We start from the raw sequence: 22,678 nt of genomic DNA on the forward strand, positions 1-22,678 counted from the left end.
TAAAAACTAGAAGGGAAAATTGGCAGAACAGGGCAATCAAGAACTCTGGAACGTAGAAATTGCAAAAGGTTATGCATATGAAGTTATCAGATAGTTTTAAAATGGAAAATCAATTACTACAAGGGAAAATATGTAAAACCTTGCGCAATACGAAGTTCTGGGATACAAAAATCAATTTATGGAATTTATAGAGGTGAAATATGTAAAAAACAAAAAATTGCGGTGAGCGTGGATCGAACACGCGACCTTCAGATCTTCAGTCTGACGCTCTCCCAACTGAGCTATCCCCGCTGACAGCAACAACATTTAACCAAACTTATTTCTATAGATATGGACTCCTACATAAAAGAACTTTCTAATTTTTTTTCCTACTTCCTACCCATTTTATCATCGCCTAAAGTTTTTTACCCCCTCCTTTTAGCTAGGGCTGTTCAACCCGGCCGACCCGGCCCGGAAATTTGGGTTCAGGCCGGGCAAAAAGGGCAACCCGGACTCGGCCCCGGTTGGTTCAGGTCAGATCTGTTAGGGATTTTCTACCCATGTTGCGATTTGGAAATAGAGATGAGAGAGAAAGAGAAAAAACAAATCACAGAACACACAGAATTTACGTGTTTCACTTCTCGATGAGAAAAACTACGTCCACGACCGTCACAGGTAAAGTTTTACTATGTTCTGAATTGTTTACAAGTTGCGCCCTAATCACTCTTTTATAACTATGGTATTAGTGCGACTTAAAATTACATGTACACACTTGGGGAAAAAAATTCTCGGGGGCTACTGCCCCCCTGCAACCCCCCGTCGAACTTACTACGAAGTTCTATCCGCACAGTTGGGGTTCTGACGATTCGATCACTTAAGCGAAATTGAGTCGGGTCTAAAAATTAGGCTCCACATAACCTAACATGATCCAGGTCCGGGCTAGAGCGGGTCGAGCACCGAGCCGGCTCGATTTTTTTTTTTTTTGCTTAAAATTTATTTTTTAAAAAAATCAAGAGTGATAAAAAATAAAATATGCACAATTTTAATAATAAATTAATCATATTATTAATCACTTGTAATTATACAATTTATAAATACAAATATCATAGAAATTAAAATAATAAAAAATAAATTTTTATTATTAATCACTAACAATTATAATTTTTTATAAAATTTATCATATCACAATAGATGAATACATCCCAACTAGGTTGGCACATACTCATCTATATTACTATCATTTACAACTCTTTCCAAAATAATGTATCAAAAATTTACAGCTAAAAAATAAAAATTACAAACTAATGAGTAATTTCTACTCTTTTTATCTTTATCTCCTATTTCTAACTCTTCAGGTTTATCTTCAATACTAGCTATCCGATCAATGCCTTGAGTTCCCTTCTCGGACCTCCACCAATCTTGTAGACACATTACCGTCTGTACGGTAGACGGATCTAGCGATGTTCTATGGCCATCGATCAAACGTCCTGACGTGCTGAAGGCGGATTCCGAAGCTACTGTAGAAACCTGCACTGTTAGTAAGTCACGAGCCATGATAGAAAGTATAGGATATGGAACTGTTTCATATACTCTCCACCATTACAAAATATCGAAATCATTATTTTAAGCATTAACTAAAGGTACAGTTAAATATTATTTAATTTTAGAAACTTCTCTTGATGATCCAGTTCCAGATCCATGGCTACCAATTAGCCTCGCTACCATTAATTGCCTATCAAAACTCTTAGCTTTGCCTCGGCTTGAACTCGTTGAAGCAGAAGTAGTAGATTGATGTGTACTTACACCGTATCTACCTTCGTACTCATCATATAATATTTAAAAATAATATTTAATAGTGTTATGATGAGTAAGAGCAATAACAGTATGACCATCATCAGTGTCTATTATTATGTTTTCATACAAAGAATTTAACAAATTTTGAAGGCCAACATCCTTCAAATATGGATCAATAAGAAACCCCAAACAAAAAATAATAGGAATAGACCTAAAATACTTATTAAATTTACTTTCTATTTAAAAAATTATATTCCCAAAATAATTATCCATACGATAATTAGTAAAAAATAGTTTAAATATTTAAAACTTATAAAGCAATTTGAATAATAGTTGGATAATAACAACCAGATAAAAACATAGTAGCTTAATAAAAACTTGTAACATCTCTCTTACACTAAATAACTGTCCATTCATCACCAGTTATTTTATACATACTACCAGAGCTAGAACTAGAAGCATAGAAAACAATAAAATTATTTATAATTTCTTTATACTCTATTGCTACATTTAACATTGCATAGGTGGAATTCCACCTGTGGTCAACATCTTTTAGAATTAATCTGAGTTTAAATTTTTTTCCATTACACAATTGTTTTCATCTTTTAAGTCTTTATTCAGAAGCATTATAAGCATAAACTATAACTCTAACCTTTTCTATGATGAGTTTAATTTTATTAAATGCACTTTGAACAACTAAATTTAAAATATGACACATGCATCTAATATGAAAAATATCACCATGACATGTCAATAGCAAATATGATTTGATGTCATCTACAACTACATTATTATTACTTGTATTATCTAATGAAAGAGAAAATATTTTTTTAGAAATTTCTAATTTTGTAGGTTCTTCTAGTATTAAATTTGTAATATTAACACCAGTGTGTGTATCTTTAAATACAATAAAAGAAATAACTCTTTTAAACATTTATCAACTATCATCAATCCAGTGTGCTGTGATATATAAATAACAAGTTTGTGCTCTAGATGTCCAAATATCAAAAGTTAGAGAAAATTTATAGTTTAATTTTTAAAAATAAGAAATTATTTTTGTTTGTTCCTCGTGATAATATTTCAAAATATCATGTCGACAAAATTGATGAGAATTTTTTTTGAATGTAGGATAAAAACCATCTCTAATCATATTTTTAAATTCATCATTTTTTACTAATTAAAAGGAAGGTTTTTAAGAACAATAAATCTGATAACGCATTTCCTAACTTTAATTGCATTGTAGTTCCAAGAACCGACGCTACCGGAGGTTGATGATTGAGAGAGTATAGATTGACGAATGTCTCCTTGAGACGTCACCGCTTGAGCTCGGTTGTGCTTTTCTAAATATCATTTGAGATGGTTGGTGCCGCTCTTATGATGAGCTTGGAAAATATGGTCACACAATGCACATTTAGTCTTCTGGGGGAGAAGTTTACTGTGTTGATTATTGTTAACTTTTATCTTCTCAAAAAAATTCCACACATCGGATCTCGATCTTTTAGGATCTCTAGGCGTGAGATCATCACCACCAGATTCAGGATCACCATTGGTAAGAGTAGGACTCGTTTTAACTTCGGGAGTTGGAGCTTGCGCTTCATAATCGGATGAGGAATCCATTTGATCAGGGAATTAGAGAGTAAAAGAGAGAATAAGAGAATATTAGAGAGTATAAGAGAGTATTAGAGAGAAGTAGATAAGTTTTGAATGAGAAAAATAAATAAAAACCCCTCTATTTATAGACACAGCCTCCTAGCCAAATAACCAAAATACCCTTAAAATTTGATCTTTTTTGACCGTTTTTGGGGGAATTTCGGTCAAAAGGTCAAAAATGGTCATTATAGCAGACCGGACCAGGCCCGAGCCGCCCGACCAACTGCCACATTTGTGACAGGGTCGGCCCAGTCAGCCTGGTCCAACGGTCACCTAGGTGACCGTTGAACCCGGGTCGGGTCGGGATGGCTCAGTCCAATTTCGCTGCTAGGTCCTACGCGACCTATCAGGCCCGACCATCTCCCTAGCAGGGCAAGGTCGAGCCCGGAGCGGGCTTCGCCGAAGCGACCCGGAGTCCAGTTCAACCCAGGTTTCCGGGCTTTGCCCGGGCACGGCCAGGTCCTGTCCAAACACCAAGCTGAGCCGAGCCCAGGACGTGGACCCAAATGGAAAGCCCTACTTTTAGCACGTGGTTAGCAATAAAAGAAAAGAAGCTCATCAAATCAAAGCAATAAATAATGGGGGCATGGTGGGTACGACTTGATGATAAACTAATATTTGTTGCTATAGTTCAAAAGTATCACAATGAAGAGGGTTCCTACTAAATTAGCAGCATTAGACACGACTGAATTAAAAAATGTTAAAGAAGGTTTTAGAACATTAATCCACACGGGTAAGTGGCCATTAAGCCACTCATTTCTATGCTTAAAACTTGAAAAGTACCAAAAACCGCAATTACTATAAAAATAATGGAAAGGCCTTCTTAAAATTTAATATAATAAAACCCCCTCCTTTTAGTCTTTTATTACCCTTTTCAGTATCCACCAAAGAGTGGATTTTCCCTCTCTTCGATGATGAGAAGGTCAAACATATTGGTGTTTCATAAGTGGGCATAATTTTATATTGATAATATTACACCAAAAAAAAGGAGAAAAAAACTTATGTTGATACCTGATATTTTAAATATCTGGTTTAAATTGGTCTCAATCTATGTTTAAGATCAATATCGCTTCTCAAATGTGAAAAAATGCCAAGTTTGTGAATGCTGATGTTGGTTGAACTGTGCATTAATTCAATCATTCGGCTTGGATTCAGCACGTGAAAAATCACCAATCATTCATTTTAGTTTCGGAGTTGAATAATTATTTTTATTCTTTGTCACTGTTGATTGTATGTAACATATTACAATCTGAATACTTTAATATGGATAAGTATAAATTAATCCCTCTAACATATATTATTTTGAGGAAATAATTTTGAAAACATTTATACTCCGATGTACTCAAGCAAGAGTAGGTATCACCGTATCATATACGTATGAACTAAGTATACACATATTAACCAAAAATCCAAATTGATTTGTATCATGCATGCTACGCAGAGGGGGGAGGGGGGGGGGCGGGGGGTGGGGGGGTGCATTTTGAAAATTTAACAATCTCTAATACAATAGTTAAAGATACACCTCAAGTAATCCAACCATCAGCTATACTAATTTCAACGAGAGCCTTTCTAGTATGAATTCAGTAGCAATACATAATCCCATTTTTAATAGACGCATGCAACCTACTTAAATTGTGGGTCAACTACTTGTTATGGTGGAGATAGTGGAATCCAAAGGGGGCAATAACTTTTGATCCTCAAGTGAAATTTGTGTGCTCGCATGGATTTCACAAACCATAGTCTTTTTCTTATTTTAATTTTCACAGTATTGGTGTCACTCAAAAATGAACGAATAAATAAAAGAATTAGTGGTAATATATTACTCGATAAAGGGTGTTAAACTTGGCAACATTCAATTTTTACTCATTTACACGTAACTTAGAGCTAGGTTATTAAGAGACCAATCTACAGTAATGTGGTACCATAAGCATGAATCTTCATTTTCAATATGTTTCTCCGTTAGAGTTTTCGTCGTTTCGACAAGAATACAGCTTGTTTCGTATCCAATCCGAATATTTGATTTATTTATGAGAGGTCTAAAATGTTCATCAACTGAATTAAACACAGTCTGAGTACTGTAGTGGTATAAATATTTAATATAGAGGCTAGTTTGGACTCGAGCAAAACATACATTATTAGAAGGCTTCTTCGAAAGCTTGAAGGAAGGGGGGGGGGGGGGGGGGGGTGATTGTATGACTCTTTGAGCTTGGAAAAGAGGAAAGGTACAAGGATATGCAACCAATGGATCATATGCAAAACATCAGCACAAGTAAAGCCAAAACCTGAAGGAACTCATTGGACAGTTGAAGCTTGTGGTGGTGGTTTCCTGCGATGCTTTTCCTTGTTTTATAATAACTAACCAATGACTCTCTCCTTCGAATATTTAGAACTTCAGTGTGTAATAAAATTACTTGTTTTCAGTGAAAATGACAGAAGTCTCGCATGGCATTTGCCTATGTTGGATGAGCACCAGCTCATCATGCCCATGTCCTAACTCCTAAGAGATACACCAGCCCTTTAAAGATACCTGAATTTTGAAGTCATGACAAGATCTGCCCTCATCAAACCCCACTATGATTTGAGCCTGGATTACCTCCAACATGAGCGCTGTTCATTCAGTAGTACAACGTCATACAAGTTCTCTGGAAACTGCAACACAGGTTAAAGTTGTGTTCAACACTTTATACCAACTATTTCCAACCAAACTGTTCATTTTGCAATCAATAAAACTATTCGCAATCAACAATGAAGTTAAAATTGAGATAGTTGAACGGGGAGGATGACGAATAGCCACGCTTGAAATGGCATGGCCATCGCCCCATTTGTCATCAACATCCTTTAAAAAAAGATGGCACGCTTTATGTTTACCTGTCGAGAATGTCCATGAGTTGATATGTTGGTAGTGGATTCCATATCCTCCACATTATCTGAGAAAAACACAAGGCAAGAAGCATCAGAAGGTAAAGGCAGTGTCATCAGAAGGTAAAGGCAGTGTCATCAGAAAGGGGAAAAAGAGCCTGATGCAGAGAGAGAGAGAGAGAGAGAGAGAGAGAGAGAGAGAGAGAGAGAGAGAGAGAGAGAGAGAGAGCCAATTGGATGAGGGGAGTGAGTCTGAAATGCATGAGAAGTTGCGTCCTGAATGAGGAATTCATAGAAGTGTGGCCCGTACTTTTGAGCTTCCCTTTAACTAGCCTCTTCCACCATGGAGATAGAGATGAGAGGTCATGTAGTATCAGTGCTTTGCACTTACTGCCCTTTTAGTTTCATTATTACAGAAAGACCTTATGTTAAAAAAAATTTGACACTTTTACCCATGCTGAAATTTTGGCAGATTTTGCCCGTGTAAATTAATGAGCCTATCTGAGGGTGAAATTGTCAAAATAATTTAACCGAGGGGGTCTATCTGCAACAATGAAACTACAGGAGATATTCGATATTAACAAATTATCCTACAGGGGTCTATCTGCAACAATGAAACTAATTTCACCCAGAGGCAATAAAAGAGTAAAAGAGAATAATTTAACCCAGGCGGTCTACCTTCAACAATGAAATGACAGTAGTAGTAAGTGCAAAACAATGAAAATTTGGGGGGTCAATGTGCAATTAACAAAGATATATCTGCATTAACAAAAATAACTGAGAAAGAAAGGAAGAAGCAAATCCAGATTACTAATCAAATTATCAAAACAGTCAGTGATACTAACATATACACGCATTATAAAAACGGATAAAACCTCTGTACTAAAAACCTCAAAAATACCAATAAATACAACTCTCTGTGCAGCATGCAAATGTCGGTCAAAATTTGATTAAGGATAGTTCATAGTGGATACCAGTGATACTCAAACTTGGATGGCCTACCAAACCATTTAGTTTACAATTAGGTCGGCGAAGGACAATCACTTTTGCTGAGTGGCAAAACTTTTCCTCCCTTCTCAAAGAAACCGTTAAGTGGGGTGGAGAAGGGACTGCATAAAAAGACAAATTTAATCACAAAAGAAAAGAACACACGTTTGGCTCCATATGGTTTTAAAATGTGAAGAAACTACTATAAAAACTGAAGACCTGATGCCTTAGACTCTTGCCCACATCCTACTTCTACTCCTGTTAATAAGATAGGATATGAAGTCTTTCAGTCCAAAGATTCTTTTATGCTTCATTCTGATTATGTCTTTCTCCATTTGGTGCTTGGAATCACGAGTTCTAAGGGAATCCATTGAGAGGCCAAAGGATGCAAAGAACACAATGTTCAAGATGATCTCAGGAGCAATGCCAGGAGAGAGGAGTTCTTATGAATCAAAGCGGCTGAGCCCAGGTGGTCCAGATCCTCAACATCATTAGTTCCAAGAATCTTTTCAGGATTCTTTTTGGCAGTTTGGTCTTTTTAGTGGTGTGTCTGATACCATGAAAAGAGAGAGAGGGAGAGGGAGAGAGAGAGGGAGAGGGAGGAAATTATATTGCTATGTATAAGCCTGTGACCCTTATTAAATTAGTTTGAAATATTTGTGTGTGAAGTCCTCTTTAGTTTCCTTCACTTTTGGCTCATTATGTTTAGTGGTGAAGAACGAAGTGATAAAAAACAAACGTGTCTTCTTAAACTAGATAGTGCAACTGTAATGTGTTAGAACTATGAAATGGTGGCAGCTTTAAACTCGAAGTTCAATTGTCATGCAATAAGAAACATAAAGAATGCTGTGTTTGCACTTGGACCTAGATAAACATAATGAATTAATTTTTCAAGAGAATGAGAAGTAGTTAAACCAGTAGCAATCATCTTAAGTTGGTGCAAGAAAATAAAACTTCCAAAGAAATATCATGCGTGAGCACAGCATCATACCATGAAACATTCTAGCATGATGTTTGGCTAAAATACTTAAACAGAGATTTCCTTTCAGACCCTCAATTACTATCACATAGATTCAACTACTGTTCAATTCCGATATAAAGACTATGTATCCTCGCCGGTTGGACTCAAGTGATTTCATGGACATTATAGCACCAGAAACTCCACTCTCGGAATAATCTAACTGAAACTTTGAATGTCATTAGTTATTGACAAATTTCATCCATCTCTTAAGTGTTTCATCTGCTTTCCCTCAATAAAGTACATAAGAGAGTCACTAAGTTACATAATTATTCTTCCCATGTTCGCACACACATTCTTCATGACTCAGCATTGTAGAATGCTAAAGAATTATATATAATGTTATCGGCGTGTGTCCTAAAAGTCTTGCCTTATTATATTTAAGTCAGCATAAGTTGACTTATATATGATAATGTACCCAAAATTAAAAAGATAAGATGATCCTCAGTGCTCTAACCAATCATCATACATCTTTACATGCATGGTCCATTTTCACGTCCACTCTACTTTGATGGCGTAACTATGTGCTGGATACCAGTTTTTTCTTGTAAAAAAGACAATCAACCTGACATAAACTCAGAAAGTGGCAAGCAATTGCAGCAGGTTACTACACTCTTAAATAGAAAGGAATATAATTATCCAGTGTTGGTTAGCAAATCCTCAGCAGGTTTTCCTTGCCTAAAAGCATTAAGAAAGAGGCAAAAAAAAAAAAGAGATTGATGCTACGCAACTTGGCCATTTAATAAGGATATACTGCATATATTTGCCTCAAACTCTATCGTATTTTAAAACGTGCGCTTGGTTTTAATTATCAAGAATGAAAAAGAATGGAAAGCTGAGTTTATCCAGATTCCACTAATTAAAACCTATCTTCAAGTAAAGACGTTAACCAATTACCTACAGTTGATTGTTGAACCATCATCTTCAACCAAAAAAGTTTTTTATTCAGATAAAGTCAGTCTTTATCACCACTCTAACATAAGAAACATTTGCAGGACTATGGAGAAAAAAGGGAAAAAAAAAATCCTACAACCAGCTATCACTCTGATAGAAACTGATAACTTCGGTGTCACATTCTAAGACAATTTACATACAAGAAAAAGGGGCTTCCATGAAATCTTGTCACCAGCTGGCAGGTAAAGAGGCTGTATTCACTGGTTTATGAGATTCAATTTTGCATAACTAGGAGCAACTCTTAATATTTATCTAAAGCAAGAGTCGAGATAAAGCGGAAAGATTACAAGGTTCATTCTCCTATTTGTTTCCTTTGTTCTATTTCATTCGCCTGTACAATCAAATAAAACCAAAGGATATAAATTGTTGCTGAAAGAACAAGGAAATGAAATGTGAAAACAAAAAACAAGATAAAGAGATAACAATCTTTTATTCTGCACTGATTACTTCACTAGCCAAGACATCCTTAATGGAGGTCAATAGAAAATTCAGAGTGACCTTATCCACAAATAAGATATCAAATTTGATGTGGGCTTCAACAAAAAGTTCAGATAAAAGAATAGTTGTGACTATACAATACTGATATTTTTATGGTTTCAACCACTCCATCTAATACACAATAGAAGTACCGCCCAGACAACTTCAACCAGTGATTGAATCCTTAGATGAAAATGATGAAGCTTATCCTGCCCGACTGGATAAAGTAGAATGATAAGATACACAATTAACTCCGGCAGACTAATCAAAATCAAGAGAGTAATAGAGATAAGAGACGCTACAACCATGGCCTATATCTAGTAGTCTCATGACAGAATAGGTTAGCTAGAACTTTTATCAAGAAATGGCTCCTGCCTGTAGGTTGTATCAAAGGTGAGGGAAAAAATATAAAGGGGTTGGTTTCCTTATCTGCACCATGTATTCTGTTTGAATTAAATTAGGCGTGTTTATTGGAACAGAAATACTTTCCATAGAAAGAATATTAACATGAAACAGACTACCAAGTAATGCAAAGATGTTGACTCCAATATACTTTCCATAGATAGTAAAAGAGATGGAGAAAAGCTAAGGGAGTCTTGGACGGCTATGTTTCTGGGTTTCTGGCTCTTCTTGATTCGTGTCACTCATTACATATGGGTAGATTAAGCTTTGCTAGGTCGCAAATAAGCTTCTTACTGCAGATTTTTCACTCTACAGTGAGTTGTCAATTATCAGGAGCTACTCACAGTGAAAAACGACAGAAAATGAACATGGATAGCTCCAAGACGCTAGCTTGGTTGAATATTATGCATCCTTGTAGAGGGCTTAAGAAGGATAAAATACTGATACTAGACCTTAATAATAGAGAAGGCAGGAAATGTGGTTGGGAAAAGGGACTTAAGAGAATTTCGAGAAAAGGAAAGGTCTGAAATTCTATAATTTGCAATGGTTGTGTAATAAACGAGAATAAAGCTGGAGAGTACTTGAACTTTGATGACTAATACCTGGTTCATTTCGAGTATACTTTAAATATAAGATTTGAGACATGAGCTATTTTGTTGTAGGGCAGGGAGCAGTTAAAGATTTCAAAAAGGCTGTGTGTGCAGAGCACGTGAGGGAGTGCTATCTCATACAACCTTTTGCCACAAGTATTACTACCTAAGGTACCCCAACACCCCCATCTGGGCTACCATACAGGTGTCTGACACTCCCCATTTCCATGTCTGACTCTGACACTCCTTGAATATATGCATACATTTATTCAAATGTGTACTCAATTATATAATACATGTTTTAGTTTGAAGTATTCAGCATACACTTCTTAGGGGTATATCTTATACTTCACATCCACTTTCTGCAACTTGCACGCAAATCGGGTTTGTTTCAACCTATACTCAGTACGGAAATATGACTCTAAAGGTCGTTTAGATATCTAGTTCAAGAATGAGCCGTTTTCCAATTTATAATTTTCTTAATAAAAACAAAATTTTTATTTAGGAATTTTAGTTTGCATACCATGTGAATGAAACAACAATATCGATCTCATGTGCATTATTATTTTCAATATGTATAATCTACTTAATAACAAAATGTGAAAATGTCTAGGAATTTTAGTTTTCATACAATGCGAATGAAACAACAATACTGATCTCATGGACATTATTATTTTTAATATGCATATAGAATCATGTCCATGTATCCTACCTTTTAGCACCCATACTCGTATCCAAACCCTAATGCTGGCAGAATCTTTAGGGATCCACCCAAATGCCTACATCACATGAGTTCTTGCCAATGTTATCAGAGACTAGAGTCTAATTTTTCTATGTCAAATAATGTTCTCAAATACTTCAAAGACATAAATAAAATATTACAGAAACTTGAGTACCATATGATACAAGGAAACCCCTCTTTTAACAAATGCATGCATTTGCCACTCATGCACAGATACAAACTAAATTAAATTGTGATTGGTGAGTGTGGAAACTGAATTTGTTTTAAAGTGCATTTGCAAGGTGATGGGCCTAAATAAAGGAAAATGATAGATCGGAGAAAAGTTAATATACATGGAGGGAATTAAAAGTTAAAAACACTTGGAGCTTGACTGGGTAGCTTCAATTCCTAAGAATGTGGAAAGTGGCAACTGTCCATGGGATATACCAAAACATCCTCATGTTCGAATCCCCCCACATTGGTCCAATCCTCAGTTGAAAAAGATAAATATGGACTCCGTCCACTTCGGTCATGTCATAAATTCTTCTAATAGCTTTTGGAATTCTATGGGTTTCTGTATAAGAAAACAAGGATGAATTGAAGGGTTTTCAACCACAAGATCTCCGAAGAATTTATTCAAATTACCCAAACAAGTCCTCAAGAGTTCATGAAAAGAAAAGGGAAAGGGACAAAAAAACTTAATAAAGATGCTTTCTACGCATCTACTAAAAAAACAATGTTTCATTTCGGAAACATAGTTGACCTCATCAAAACCTTACAGCAGCATATACCAGAAATATTTTAACTCAAGAAGATCTGCAGTCTCCCTTTTAAATATCAACAAATGCACTGATAGCTGTGGATCCCACAGCCAACAAGCAATACTATCTCCTTAGTTATCTCCAGTAATATCCTAACTCTTTTTCAAGTAATACTCATTAATTTCCTGAAGAGACTAAGTCCAATGTGAATCCTAATTTGACTCTAACTAAAAGAAGTAAACCCCTCAGCAAATATCCAGTTCAGTCCAATCCAGTCTTCAGATTCTAGCAATGAGATTTTAACAAAATAATAGTAAAACAGATCCTAAATTCTTTATTACTGTAATGAGTAATGGCATCAACAAGATGTTTTTTATCATGTTTCTGCTTGTGCATATCTTGAAATCCAAATTTAGATTGTCTACTCAGTGAACTTTAATAATATATTTTCCAACATTATTTCAGTCTTTAGCTTGGGTTTGTCTCTTGAAATTTCCCCCACCAGTATCAATGCAGCCTCAAACAATTTTTACACATTCACCTAAGTTCTGAAGATTTATTGGCACATCTTGTTCACAATCAGCGGTTGTATTTGTTTGATATGGCATGAGATTCACCTCAACTGCATGAAGATATTATAGCTGCAGTTAAGGACATAGATCTTATTTGGCCTAAACAACCTTGACTGAAACACCTACTGGGGAAAAAATGAAGAATGCGTTTAGCATGTAGCTTGGAAGAAGTAATTTTGAATCTAAAAGAGTTATTATAACTGGTGTAACAGCCTTTTCAGTTTTTTTTAACGACATCCATCTGCAACAATTGGCTTCAAAAGGCTCTCATTTACATGCAGTTCTGACTGCAGCTAATCAAACATTTGCGTATTTTTGTTTGCATGTATTGAAGTTGCATATAGCTCCATCTGTTGCACGAAATTTCAAAGGATTAAGTTCATTCAAGCAACAAAAATGAACTTTCTGAGGACTAATGATTAAATTGGTGCAGTAACTTTGTGTTACGAATTAATTTCATGTTCATAGGCTTCTGCAATACTAAAATATTTTTTGTTAGTGAGAGTTAGCCTAGAGTCAGAGCTAACTTTCACAAAAACTTCAGAAGTTGCAAGAGTTACATTGTAGGAGATCAAGCATTGAATTGGAATCTTTTATGCAAATGTGATACGGGTGTATCTTCTCTTCAGGAGCTTAGCGATCCTCATGGGAGCTTGAGGATAGGAGATTCTCATATCTTGGGAATAGGAGCATGGATGGAGCCAAAGAAGACGGTGAAAGAAGTCAACAGGAGCGTATCGCAAAAGAACAGGGTAAACTGGCAGATCTCTGTCCGGTCGACCGCAACACATATGCCGGTCGACCGGAAAATCTGCACGGTGCAGGGTTTGAGAAAACTCTCTGGCCGGTCGACTGGACCAAGCCTGGCGGTCGACCGGATCGCGATTTCTGGGTTTCCTGTTTCGTTTTGGATTCTGTTTTGACAGAGATTCCTGATTCTTTTGGGCTTGTTTATTTACAAGATTGTCATCCACGTTTGCACATCTATAAATAGGATTGTTTTAGGGTTCTAAACAATCAGATCTCAGAGAGGAGTGATCAAGAGAAAATTCTAATAATTGTATTAGGGTTTTAGAGAGAGTTGAGAGGTTGTTCTCGATTCTAGTGAGATTGTGAGGGAGAGATTGTAATCTTTTGTCTTCATAATCTAGAGAATGTATTTTCCTTCGCCTTATACTGAATTGTTCTTGTGTTTGATCATCCTCTTCTCAACCCACCTTTTGGTAATTCCGCGACCAAAGGGTGCTCGCACGGCAACTCGTATCAAGTTGGTATCAGAGACTAGATCCGGTGAAGGGGCATCCTGTGTATGGTCCTTACTCGTTCCTCATACAAGAAGCTTGGCGAGATCCTTATTTTATTGGAAGGAGTCCAGGATTTAAGAAGGAGAAGATGACTGAAGGAGATAATTCTGCGAGAATTGATGCATTAGAGAAGCAGATCGAGACGATAGGGTCGACGCTCACAAAACTCGTCGGTCTCATCCAAGGAGGGAACGAAAAGGGGGAATCTTCTTCTAGGTCTAAGAAGAAACCTATAGAGTCCGGTGGAGAGAGCGAGCTTTCAGGCTCCGACGAGGAGGACGAGACCGTCAAGACTGCACCGCATCAAGGGGGTAAGAATTCTTACCAGAATCTGAAGATTGATTTCAGAGTGGAGATTCCTATTTATGATGGGAGTGTTGACGTCGAGAGGCTTGATGACTGGATCGAGCGGATGGAGGCTTGCGCCAAAGAGTCAATCAAACCGTTCAAGAATACACTACGGAGTTCCAGCAGCAGGCGATGGTCCTCAACATTGCGACAGAGGAATATTCCGTGTTTATGAAGTATATGGCGGGATTGAGCGATTACATCCGAAAGGAAATGAGGTTATTCACGGTCGAGACTATTGCAGATGCGAGCGTGAAGGTCATTGCCATTGAGGGCAAGCAAAAGAAGAGCAATGAAGCAAAGGGGGATGCAAAGCAAGTTGGAGGCGAGTCTAGTGGTTCTCAGTTTAAGGAGGAGAAGAAGAAGGGTGATCCAGGGAAAACAGGGCTGATTTGTAGTCACTGCGAGAAGACAGGACACGAAGCTGATCGGTGCTGGGAGAAGTATCCTCATCTCAAACCAAGAGGGTTGAAGAAGAAGGAGGAGAAAAAGGCATACATGATAGCTCAAGGTCCGAAAGAAGTCCCGGGGATGACAGAGCCTAATAGCAGTCTCAATCTTATGACGGGGAAACAGGCCACGAAAGAGGACGACGACCCGAGAAAGCAGCTCTTTGTTCTTAAGTTGCAAGTGAAGACCAGTTTAGTTGATGCCATAGTTGATCCGGACAGCGAGAAGAATTTGATATCCGAAGTCTTGGTTCAGAAGCTGGGTCTGAAGACGGTCAAGCATCCGAAGCCCTATCCATTGGGATGGATTCAGAAGGAGGAGAAGCTATGTGTAGTTGATCAATGCACTGTAAGATTTGCGCTCCATGAGTCGTATATTGACGAGGTCACATGCGACGTAGTTCCATTGGATGTTTGTCAGATTATACTGGGCAATCCGTACTTATGGGATAGATATGCGATCTACGAGAGGCGGGCTCAGAAGTATACATTCACCAAGGGTGGTGAAAAGTTCATATTTCGTTCGGCATCTCTTCCGAGGGAGACAAGCTTGGGAACGGTGACGCGAGCGAAGAGGTTAGTGAATGCAAGCAAGAAGTTTGTCTCGCTATGCATTAGACTTCCAGAAAAGCCATCGATTAAGGATTGCAACTTAGAGCGAGATGTGACTACGACGAGACGCGGGATGAATGAGTTATTTCCGATCGGACGTCGAGATCAGATTCCTAGCAAGGCCAGGTGGTTCAGAAAAGGAGGAGGGGCTCGCGAGTTCCCTCAGTTTCAGTTCTAACTTGAACGGGACTTCAAGTTCCTAAAGGGGGGACCCATGATACGGGTGTATCTTCTCTTCAGGAGTTTAGCGATCCTCATGGGAGCTTGAGGATAGGAGATTCTCATATCTTGGGAATAGGAGCATGGATGGAGCCAAAGAAGACGGTGAAAGAAGTCAACAGGAGCGTATCGCAAAAGAATAGGGTAAACTGGCAGATCTCTGTCCGGTCGACCGCAGCACATATGCCGGTCGACCGGAAAACCTGCACGGTGCAGGGTTTGAGAAAACTCTCTGGCCGGTCGACCGGACCAAGCCTGGCGGTCGACCGGATCGCGATTTCTGGGTTTCCTGTTTCGTTTTGGATTCTGTTTTGACAGGGATTCCTGATTCTTTTGGGCTTGTTTATTTACAAGATTGCCATCCACGTTTGCACATCTATAAATAGGATTGTTTTAGGGTTCTAAACAATCAGATCTCAGAGAGGAGTGATCAAGAGAAAATTCTAATAATTGTATTAGGGTTTTAGAGAGAGAGTTGAGAGGTTGTTCTCGATTCTAGTGAGATTGTGAGGGAGAGATTGTAATCTTTTGTCTTCATAATCTAGAGAAGGTATTTTCCTTCGCCTTATACTGAATTGTTCTTGTGTTTGGTCATCCTCTTCTCAACCCACCTTTTGGTAATTCCGCGACCAAAGGGTGCTCGCACGGCAACTCGTATCAAAATGTCAAACCACTTTTGGAAGAAACCTCAAAGTTATCTATATCTCTTATGTTGAATTATTTTAACTCTTGACAAGACATAAGATTTCATCTTACTTCACTTTTAAAATGCACAACTCTTTGACCTTAGTTCTTCCTACCAAACAAGGCCTAAGCATATTCATCTTATATCTATATGATAAACACTAGTGAATTGCAACAAAAAATAGGGAAATAGATATAGTAAAATATTTGAAATGTGCAGTTGATGATCTGATAGTTTTTTGTAAGATAAGTCCGTGGTATAAATATCAAATGATACTTTTAGTTCTCAGAATATTTTTTCAGATGCAATTTCTCAAAGCAACTGCAGGTTTCTGATCATTAAAATTAGGAAAATGATACAGGCACACCCTCTGTCACACCTCCGGCCACACCCCCTCTCCCGCTACAGTGCAGGGGGGCCCCACTTGAGATTTTTTTAAAAATCTCAAGTGGGCCCCCCTGCACTGTAGCGGGAGAGGGGGTGTGGCCGGAGGTGTGGCAGAGGGTGTGCCTGTAGCACCACTCTTAAAATTATCTGTTCCAAATGTTGATGGCAACAAAAAGTACCAGCAACTGAAACATCTACTATGGTATTGGATACATTCCTAAAGTAATATATTATTAAAAAACATCATTATCCAAGAAATGATTGCATAAGTTTTTAATTGATATAACTTAGGCATAGCACCTTTTTGTGCTTCAGACATTTGTGAAAAATCCCAATATCGACACAGCATCAAAGTTTAACAGCATTCAAGAAAGAAAACAAATAACTTATGACTTCAATTTAGTACACTGCCCAAGAAATAGGGAAACAATCCATATGCAAAATGGCAGTGAACCGCTGATCTCAACTAAACATGACACCTCACTGGAATCCATGGGTACTCATGTTTATGGTTACCAAACACACATCCAATGAAACGCGTAAAATCTATTACCAGTGCATGGTTAGTCTTCTATGTAGGCAATTGATAGACAACATCTCACTTCACTGATTGTGGGTGCATAATTGGTATGCTTAAATATCCATAAACATTGCATATAACAAAATAAAAAGCACAGAAAAGAATTATAGTTTATATATTGTTGCAATATTCACTCCATAATATTTGATAGAAGAAAGAAAGCACTGCTTTATCATGACTTGTGAAACTTAGCGTATAAGAGACTGGTTAAAAATTAGGTAAGAAAATGATGGTATTCACTATTTAATAATATCTGATAGAAGAAAATCACACATTAACATTTACCTTAATCATTGGATTAGAAATATCAGCAACAAAAAAATGAGTGGTTAATTTAAATCAGCTAAGGAAAATTAGGCACCTGGATTTCCTCTGATTGGGAGCAATTGGAAATTAAGCCCAAATAATGCAATAAGAAGAAAAAGCCACCACCTCTTAAAAAGTGACCAGTGTGGTTCTGTAATCTCGTTACACAGAATCATGAAGTGGCATCTTGCTAGAAGCTCAGAATCCGAACGATCACAATCATTTATGAAGTCACAAAAATTGATGATACGTCTGACAACCACGGAGAAAGATTCGCCATATCACAGGATTTGGTTGGAAAGGCATTCCATAAATCATCTTTTCGGCCTCTTTAAGATGCCCATACCCACACAACAAGTCCACTAATATTATGTAGTGATCCATCTCTGGTTCAATGCCATAAACATTTTTCATATTTTCGAACAACAACATTGCATGTTCAACTGATCCACCATGCCTACAGGCTGAAAGCGCTGCAAGAAATGCAACTTTATCAGGCCTATATCCATCTGATTTCATTTGCATAAATGTCTCCAGTGCCTCATTCATTCGACCATGAAGTCCAAAGCCTGATATCAGAGATGTCCATGACATAAGATTCCTCTCTCCCATCTCTCGAAAAACCCTCAAGCAACTCTTGAGGCTACCACACTTAGCATACATATCCATTAATACATTAGAGACAAAAGTTTCAGAATATCCAGCATTGGTCTTAATAATAAGCCCGTGAAGTGTACTACCCAATCCATGGTTGTTGATCTTTGAGCAAATGCTTAACAGACTCACAGCCATGTAGTTATCTAGAAGGTTTCCTGCAATTTGCAGTCTTTTGAACAATTGTAGAGCCTCAGAGTATTCCCCATTTTTTGCACAAGAAGCAATTAATATGTTCCATGAAATAGTATCAGGGTATTGAAGCTGGAGAAGCAACTCCTTTGTATCTTTGTATCTGCCCATTCTGTTGTAAATACCAGCTAGAACATTACTGGGAGCAACATGAATTGAACAGTCTGAAGCTGAAGTACAAGCCAAGGCATCAGAAGTCATGTCATGAGCATCGTAAGAGGAAATCAAAGCAGTAGAAACATAGTCATTGTTTTCATATCCCATCCTTATAACTAATGAATGAAGTTGCCAAAGATCCAAAGCAGAAGCCTTTCTGAGAATAGAAGAGAATGTGAACTCATTGGGTCTGAACCCAGAACATAACATCTCTCTAACAAGCACTAGCATATCACTGGAATCCTTATTTGAGTAGCCCGTGATCAAAGCATTCCAAGTGACGACATTCTTGTTCGGAACTTCACTGAACATAGCATATGCATCCTCCCATCTTTTGCTCTTTGCATAAAAATCAACTAACGAACTCCCTACATAAACACTTGTACTCAAATTATGCTTGACAGCTTTCGCATGGATAAGCTCCCCACACACTAGAGAATTAAGAGCAATACATGCAACGAGAACGCTAGCAAGTGTGTTCTCATTAAGAGACACCCCCTGTGACAACATTTCAAAAAAGAACTCCAGAGCTCTCTCAGGCATTGCACTCCTAGAAAAACCAGCAATAATCGTATTCCAAGTAACCAAATCTTTTACGGATAAATCCCCAAACAACCTCTCAGATACAGTATCGGTAAAACAATTGGAGTACGCATACAGCAGCGCATTCGAAACACCAGAATAAGAACCCATAGACAACCTAAGCACCAATCCATGCACCTGCTCAAGCAAACACGAACTCTCCGAAGATTGAAATCCAGAAAGCACGCTGAGAAATGAAGACTCTGACGGTCCAAACTCAGACCGTAAGAGCTCACGGAACAAAACGAAAGAGTCTTGAACAAAACCCGTTTGAGAGAAGCCAGCAATGATGCAGTTCCACGTGACCAGCGTCCTAACAGGCATTTCGTCGAACAACTTGACCGCTTCTTCAAATCCCCGGTGTGTCGCATAGTGGCCCATTAAAGCAGTCGCCGAGTAAGGATCGGAGTGAACAAGTCCAGTCTTGATGAGCAAAGAATGCAAGTGGGTCCCACAAGAGAAGTCCAAAGGCTGGGAGGAGAGGATTGGGACGAAGGTGAAGCGAGTGGGCCTGAGATTGAGGGCCATCATCCTGGAGAGCAGAGCGCAGGATTCGGACACGTGTCCGCTGCGGCAGCTTGCGGCGATGGCGGAGTCGTAGGAGGCGGAGCTTCGTTGGGGCGTTTCGTCGAGCACGTGGTGATCTTTCGTCGAGAGATGAACGGCATTGTAGGAGCGATGAGAGGAGGAGAAGGGACGATGAATGAGGATTTTATGTTGGGATTTTACGATGGGGAGGAGGTTTGATGACATTCGAAGAGCATGGTCGAACTGGGTAGGGATAAAAGTTATTTGTTTTTGGAAAAATTACATCGAGGCCCAAAAAATCAAAATCTGATCCCAGCCCCCGATATTATCCCCCTTGTGTTTCAGCGCTGTTTCCTTGTAGGAGATTTTTTTTTAAACGTTTTTAAAACATAATTAGCAAAATCGCCCATTTCTCTAAATAATGAGCGAAATCTACAACTTTTTTGGTCACGTCATTAAGGTTGGCCAAAAAAGGTCAATTTTGAAAAAAATCATCTTTAAAATAGTAGTCCCGTGTAATTTGCAATTGCTAATTATGAAACTGATTAGGCTCAGAATATACACGGGACTATTGGTCCAGTGTAATCATTCCCTTTTTTCTAATCTCAGCCACCATTACCCCTATTCCAGATCTCTTGCCTCCTCTTACTGTCAATCTCCTCCAGGGCTGCGGTCGAGGGCGAGGGCCGTGGTCGAAGGTCGAGGGAGCCTCGAGAGCGAGGGCGGTGGTCGAAGGCAGCCTCGAGGGCGGTGGACGAGGGAGCCTCGAGGACAGTGGTGAAGGGCTAGGGGGCGGTGGTTGAGGACAACCAAGGGCAGTGGTCGAGGGCGAATCGGATGAGAGAGGAGAGAGATGAAGAGGAACGTTGGAGGAAAGAGAGCGCAAGTTGAAATTTTTAATTAACAAGACTAAATACACTGGATTACTAGTCCCGTGTATTTTAAAGATGATTTTTTCATAATCGACCTCTTTTTGGCCAGCCTTGATGATGTGGCCAAAAAGAGGTCGATTATGCTCATTATTTAGGGAAGTGGTCGATTTTGCTAATTATGTTTTAAAGACGGTCTTTTTTTAAAAAATTCTTCTTCCTTGTATTTTATCAGAGTTCCCTATTTTATCCTTTTTTTATTCTTCATCCATTAAAAACTCCTATCTCCCTCTCCCTAAACCCTTCTTTTCTGTCTCCCACGCTAGCCTCGACGCTGCTCTCCTCCCTCCTCTCTTCTCCTTTCTGCTAAGTCTCATGTTTATGAGCCTACTATCTAATCTACTTTTGATGATTAACAAACAATTCCTAATAATATTTGTCGAGTGTTTATTTGTTTGTTAGGTATTCTACACAAAATTCTCCGTTGGAGGTTGGATGGAATTGCACGTTCACGATGATATTCAAAGGAGATTGACGGAATCGGAATGAAGCACAATGCAATTCAAGCCAGATTCATCATCGCTTCATCCATGTTACCAAGATCGAGCATCACAAAGAGATCTTCAAGCTTGGGTATATAGTTTAGGAGTTATACTTTGTGTGTTATTCTTATAAGCTCAAATATTACACACATACACGTTTTCGGTTTATCTTTTCGAGTTTGACCATATAAATATAAAAGTAATAGATATACTTATATACATACACATTCGTTTCAGATTTATCATCCTTGTTTTGGAAAATAATATGTTTATGGATTAAAGACTTGATTATACTATTTTTACATCTTTTATAAAGTCTATTAATCCATTCAAAAGAAGTTTCAAACTTGCTTGAAATCATTTTGTCAAAATCAAGTGCTCAAACGAACATGTAATTTGAGATTTTGCAAAATGATGAGTTTTCACAAACAAAAAATGATATTTGAAAATTTTCTTTTATAACATGTTTATTTTCATGTTTATAAATATTTTCCTAAATTTTATATTTTTTAGAATTTATTTGCTATTTTAAAACACACTTCAAAGTTTAAATTCACTGTTTAAAACTGACCCTGAACATGTTATCAGTCGACTGATAAGGTCATCAATCGACTGATGAAAGTGGCTGGAATCATTAAATATTTTTGCTCAGTCGACTGATGCACCACCACTCAACCGAAGCAGCTTATCAGTCAACTGATGGTGCATCAATCGACCGATGGTGCATCAGTAGACCAACGGGGTTAAACAGCCACCAACGGTCAGCTCATCAGTCGACTGAACAGTACCATCACTCGACTGAACAGTACCATCAGTCGACTTATGGCTATTGTAAAGGCTAGTTTCCGGATTTTTAGGGATTTTATTTTTTATGGGATTTGTTTGTTTTTTCTTGGTTTTTGGGCTTTGTTTTGTGATCCTATAAATACCCTCTCAGTCTCAACATTTGGGGTTAACCAATAAGAGTCTTTAAACAAGTTTGCAAGTTTGTTTAAGAGTTTTTAAAGAAGTTTAAGTGTGTTTAATATGAAGAAAGTTTCACAAAGAGGAGAATATCGATTTCATCTTTGAGGAGTTCAACCTCAATTCTTCATCCCTCTTTGTTTAGAGAAGTTATCTTAAACTCATTATCTAGCTTGTTTATATTTCAATTGTTATATTTTTTTTACTTGCTAGATTAATTTGATTTGATTTTATTTATACTCACTGGTTACACACACATCCCTTGAGCTTAAGTATTTTTCACATATAGTATATTTTAGATTGTGGGGTTGTATCTTAAAGAGTGAGCTTAGAATTTTGTTCTCATCTTTGTTAGAGAACAAACTATTATATTTGTGTCTTGTTGTTGAGAACACATTGTAATACATAAGGATACTTAGAGTAGTAATTGGTGAGAGACGAGGTCAATTTCAAAAGGAGTGGCGTCGGTTGTAAATCCTAGGAAGAGGTTGTAATTCCGAGCATTTGAGGAAGGTAACACGGGCTAGGTCAATACTTA

At 37.9% G+C, this 22,678-nt stretch overlaps 1 protein-coding gene and 1 non-coding gene across 5 annotated transcripts; both read right to left on the reverse strand.

Annotated features, from left to right (window-relative positions):
- On the reverse strand, positions 219-291 carry TRNAF-GAA. Its single transcript has one exon. It is a non-coding gene; the product is annotated as a tRNA-Phe (tRNA).
- On the reverse strand, positions 5,633-20,103 carry LOC109843954 (pentatricopeptide repeat-containing protein At3g58590). Of its 4 annotated transcripts, none has more exons than XR_002247847.1 (3): positions 6,593-6,642; positions 6,292-6,350; positions 5,633-6,072 (listed from the first exon to the last, which is right to left on the reverse strand). XR_002247847.1 is itself a non-coding variant. In XM_020412947.1 (3 exons), exon 1 carries the CDS (start codon positions 19,989-19,991, stop codon positions 17,886-17,888), a length of 2,106 nt encoding a protein of 701 aa, XP_020268536.1. In that variant the 5' UTR covers positions 19,992-20,103; the 3' UTR covers positions 5,633-6,072; positions 6,292-6,350; positions 17,710-17,885. The 4 variants fall into 4 exon arrangements, 3 of the variants coding, with proteins under 3 accessions (XP_020268536.1, XP_020268538.1, XP_020268537.1); XM_020412947.1 differs by lacking the exon at positions 6,593-6,642 and adding an exon at positions 17,710-20,103; XM_020412949.1 differs by lacking the exons at positions 5,633-6,072; positions 6,292-6,350; positions 6,593-6,642 and adding exons at positions 6,655-7,041; positions 17,710-20,103.

Source organism: Asparagus officinalis, chromosome 5 (genome assembly GCF_001876935.1).
Source record: "Asparagus officinalis chromosome 5, Aspof.V1, whole genome shotgun sequence".
NCBI lineage: Eukaryota > Viridiplantae > Streptophyta > Magnoliopsida > Asparagales > Asparagaceae > Asparagus > Asparagus officinalis.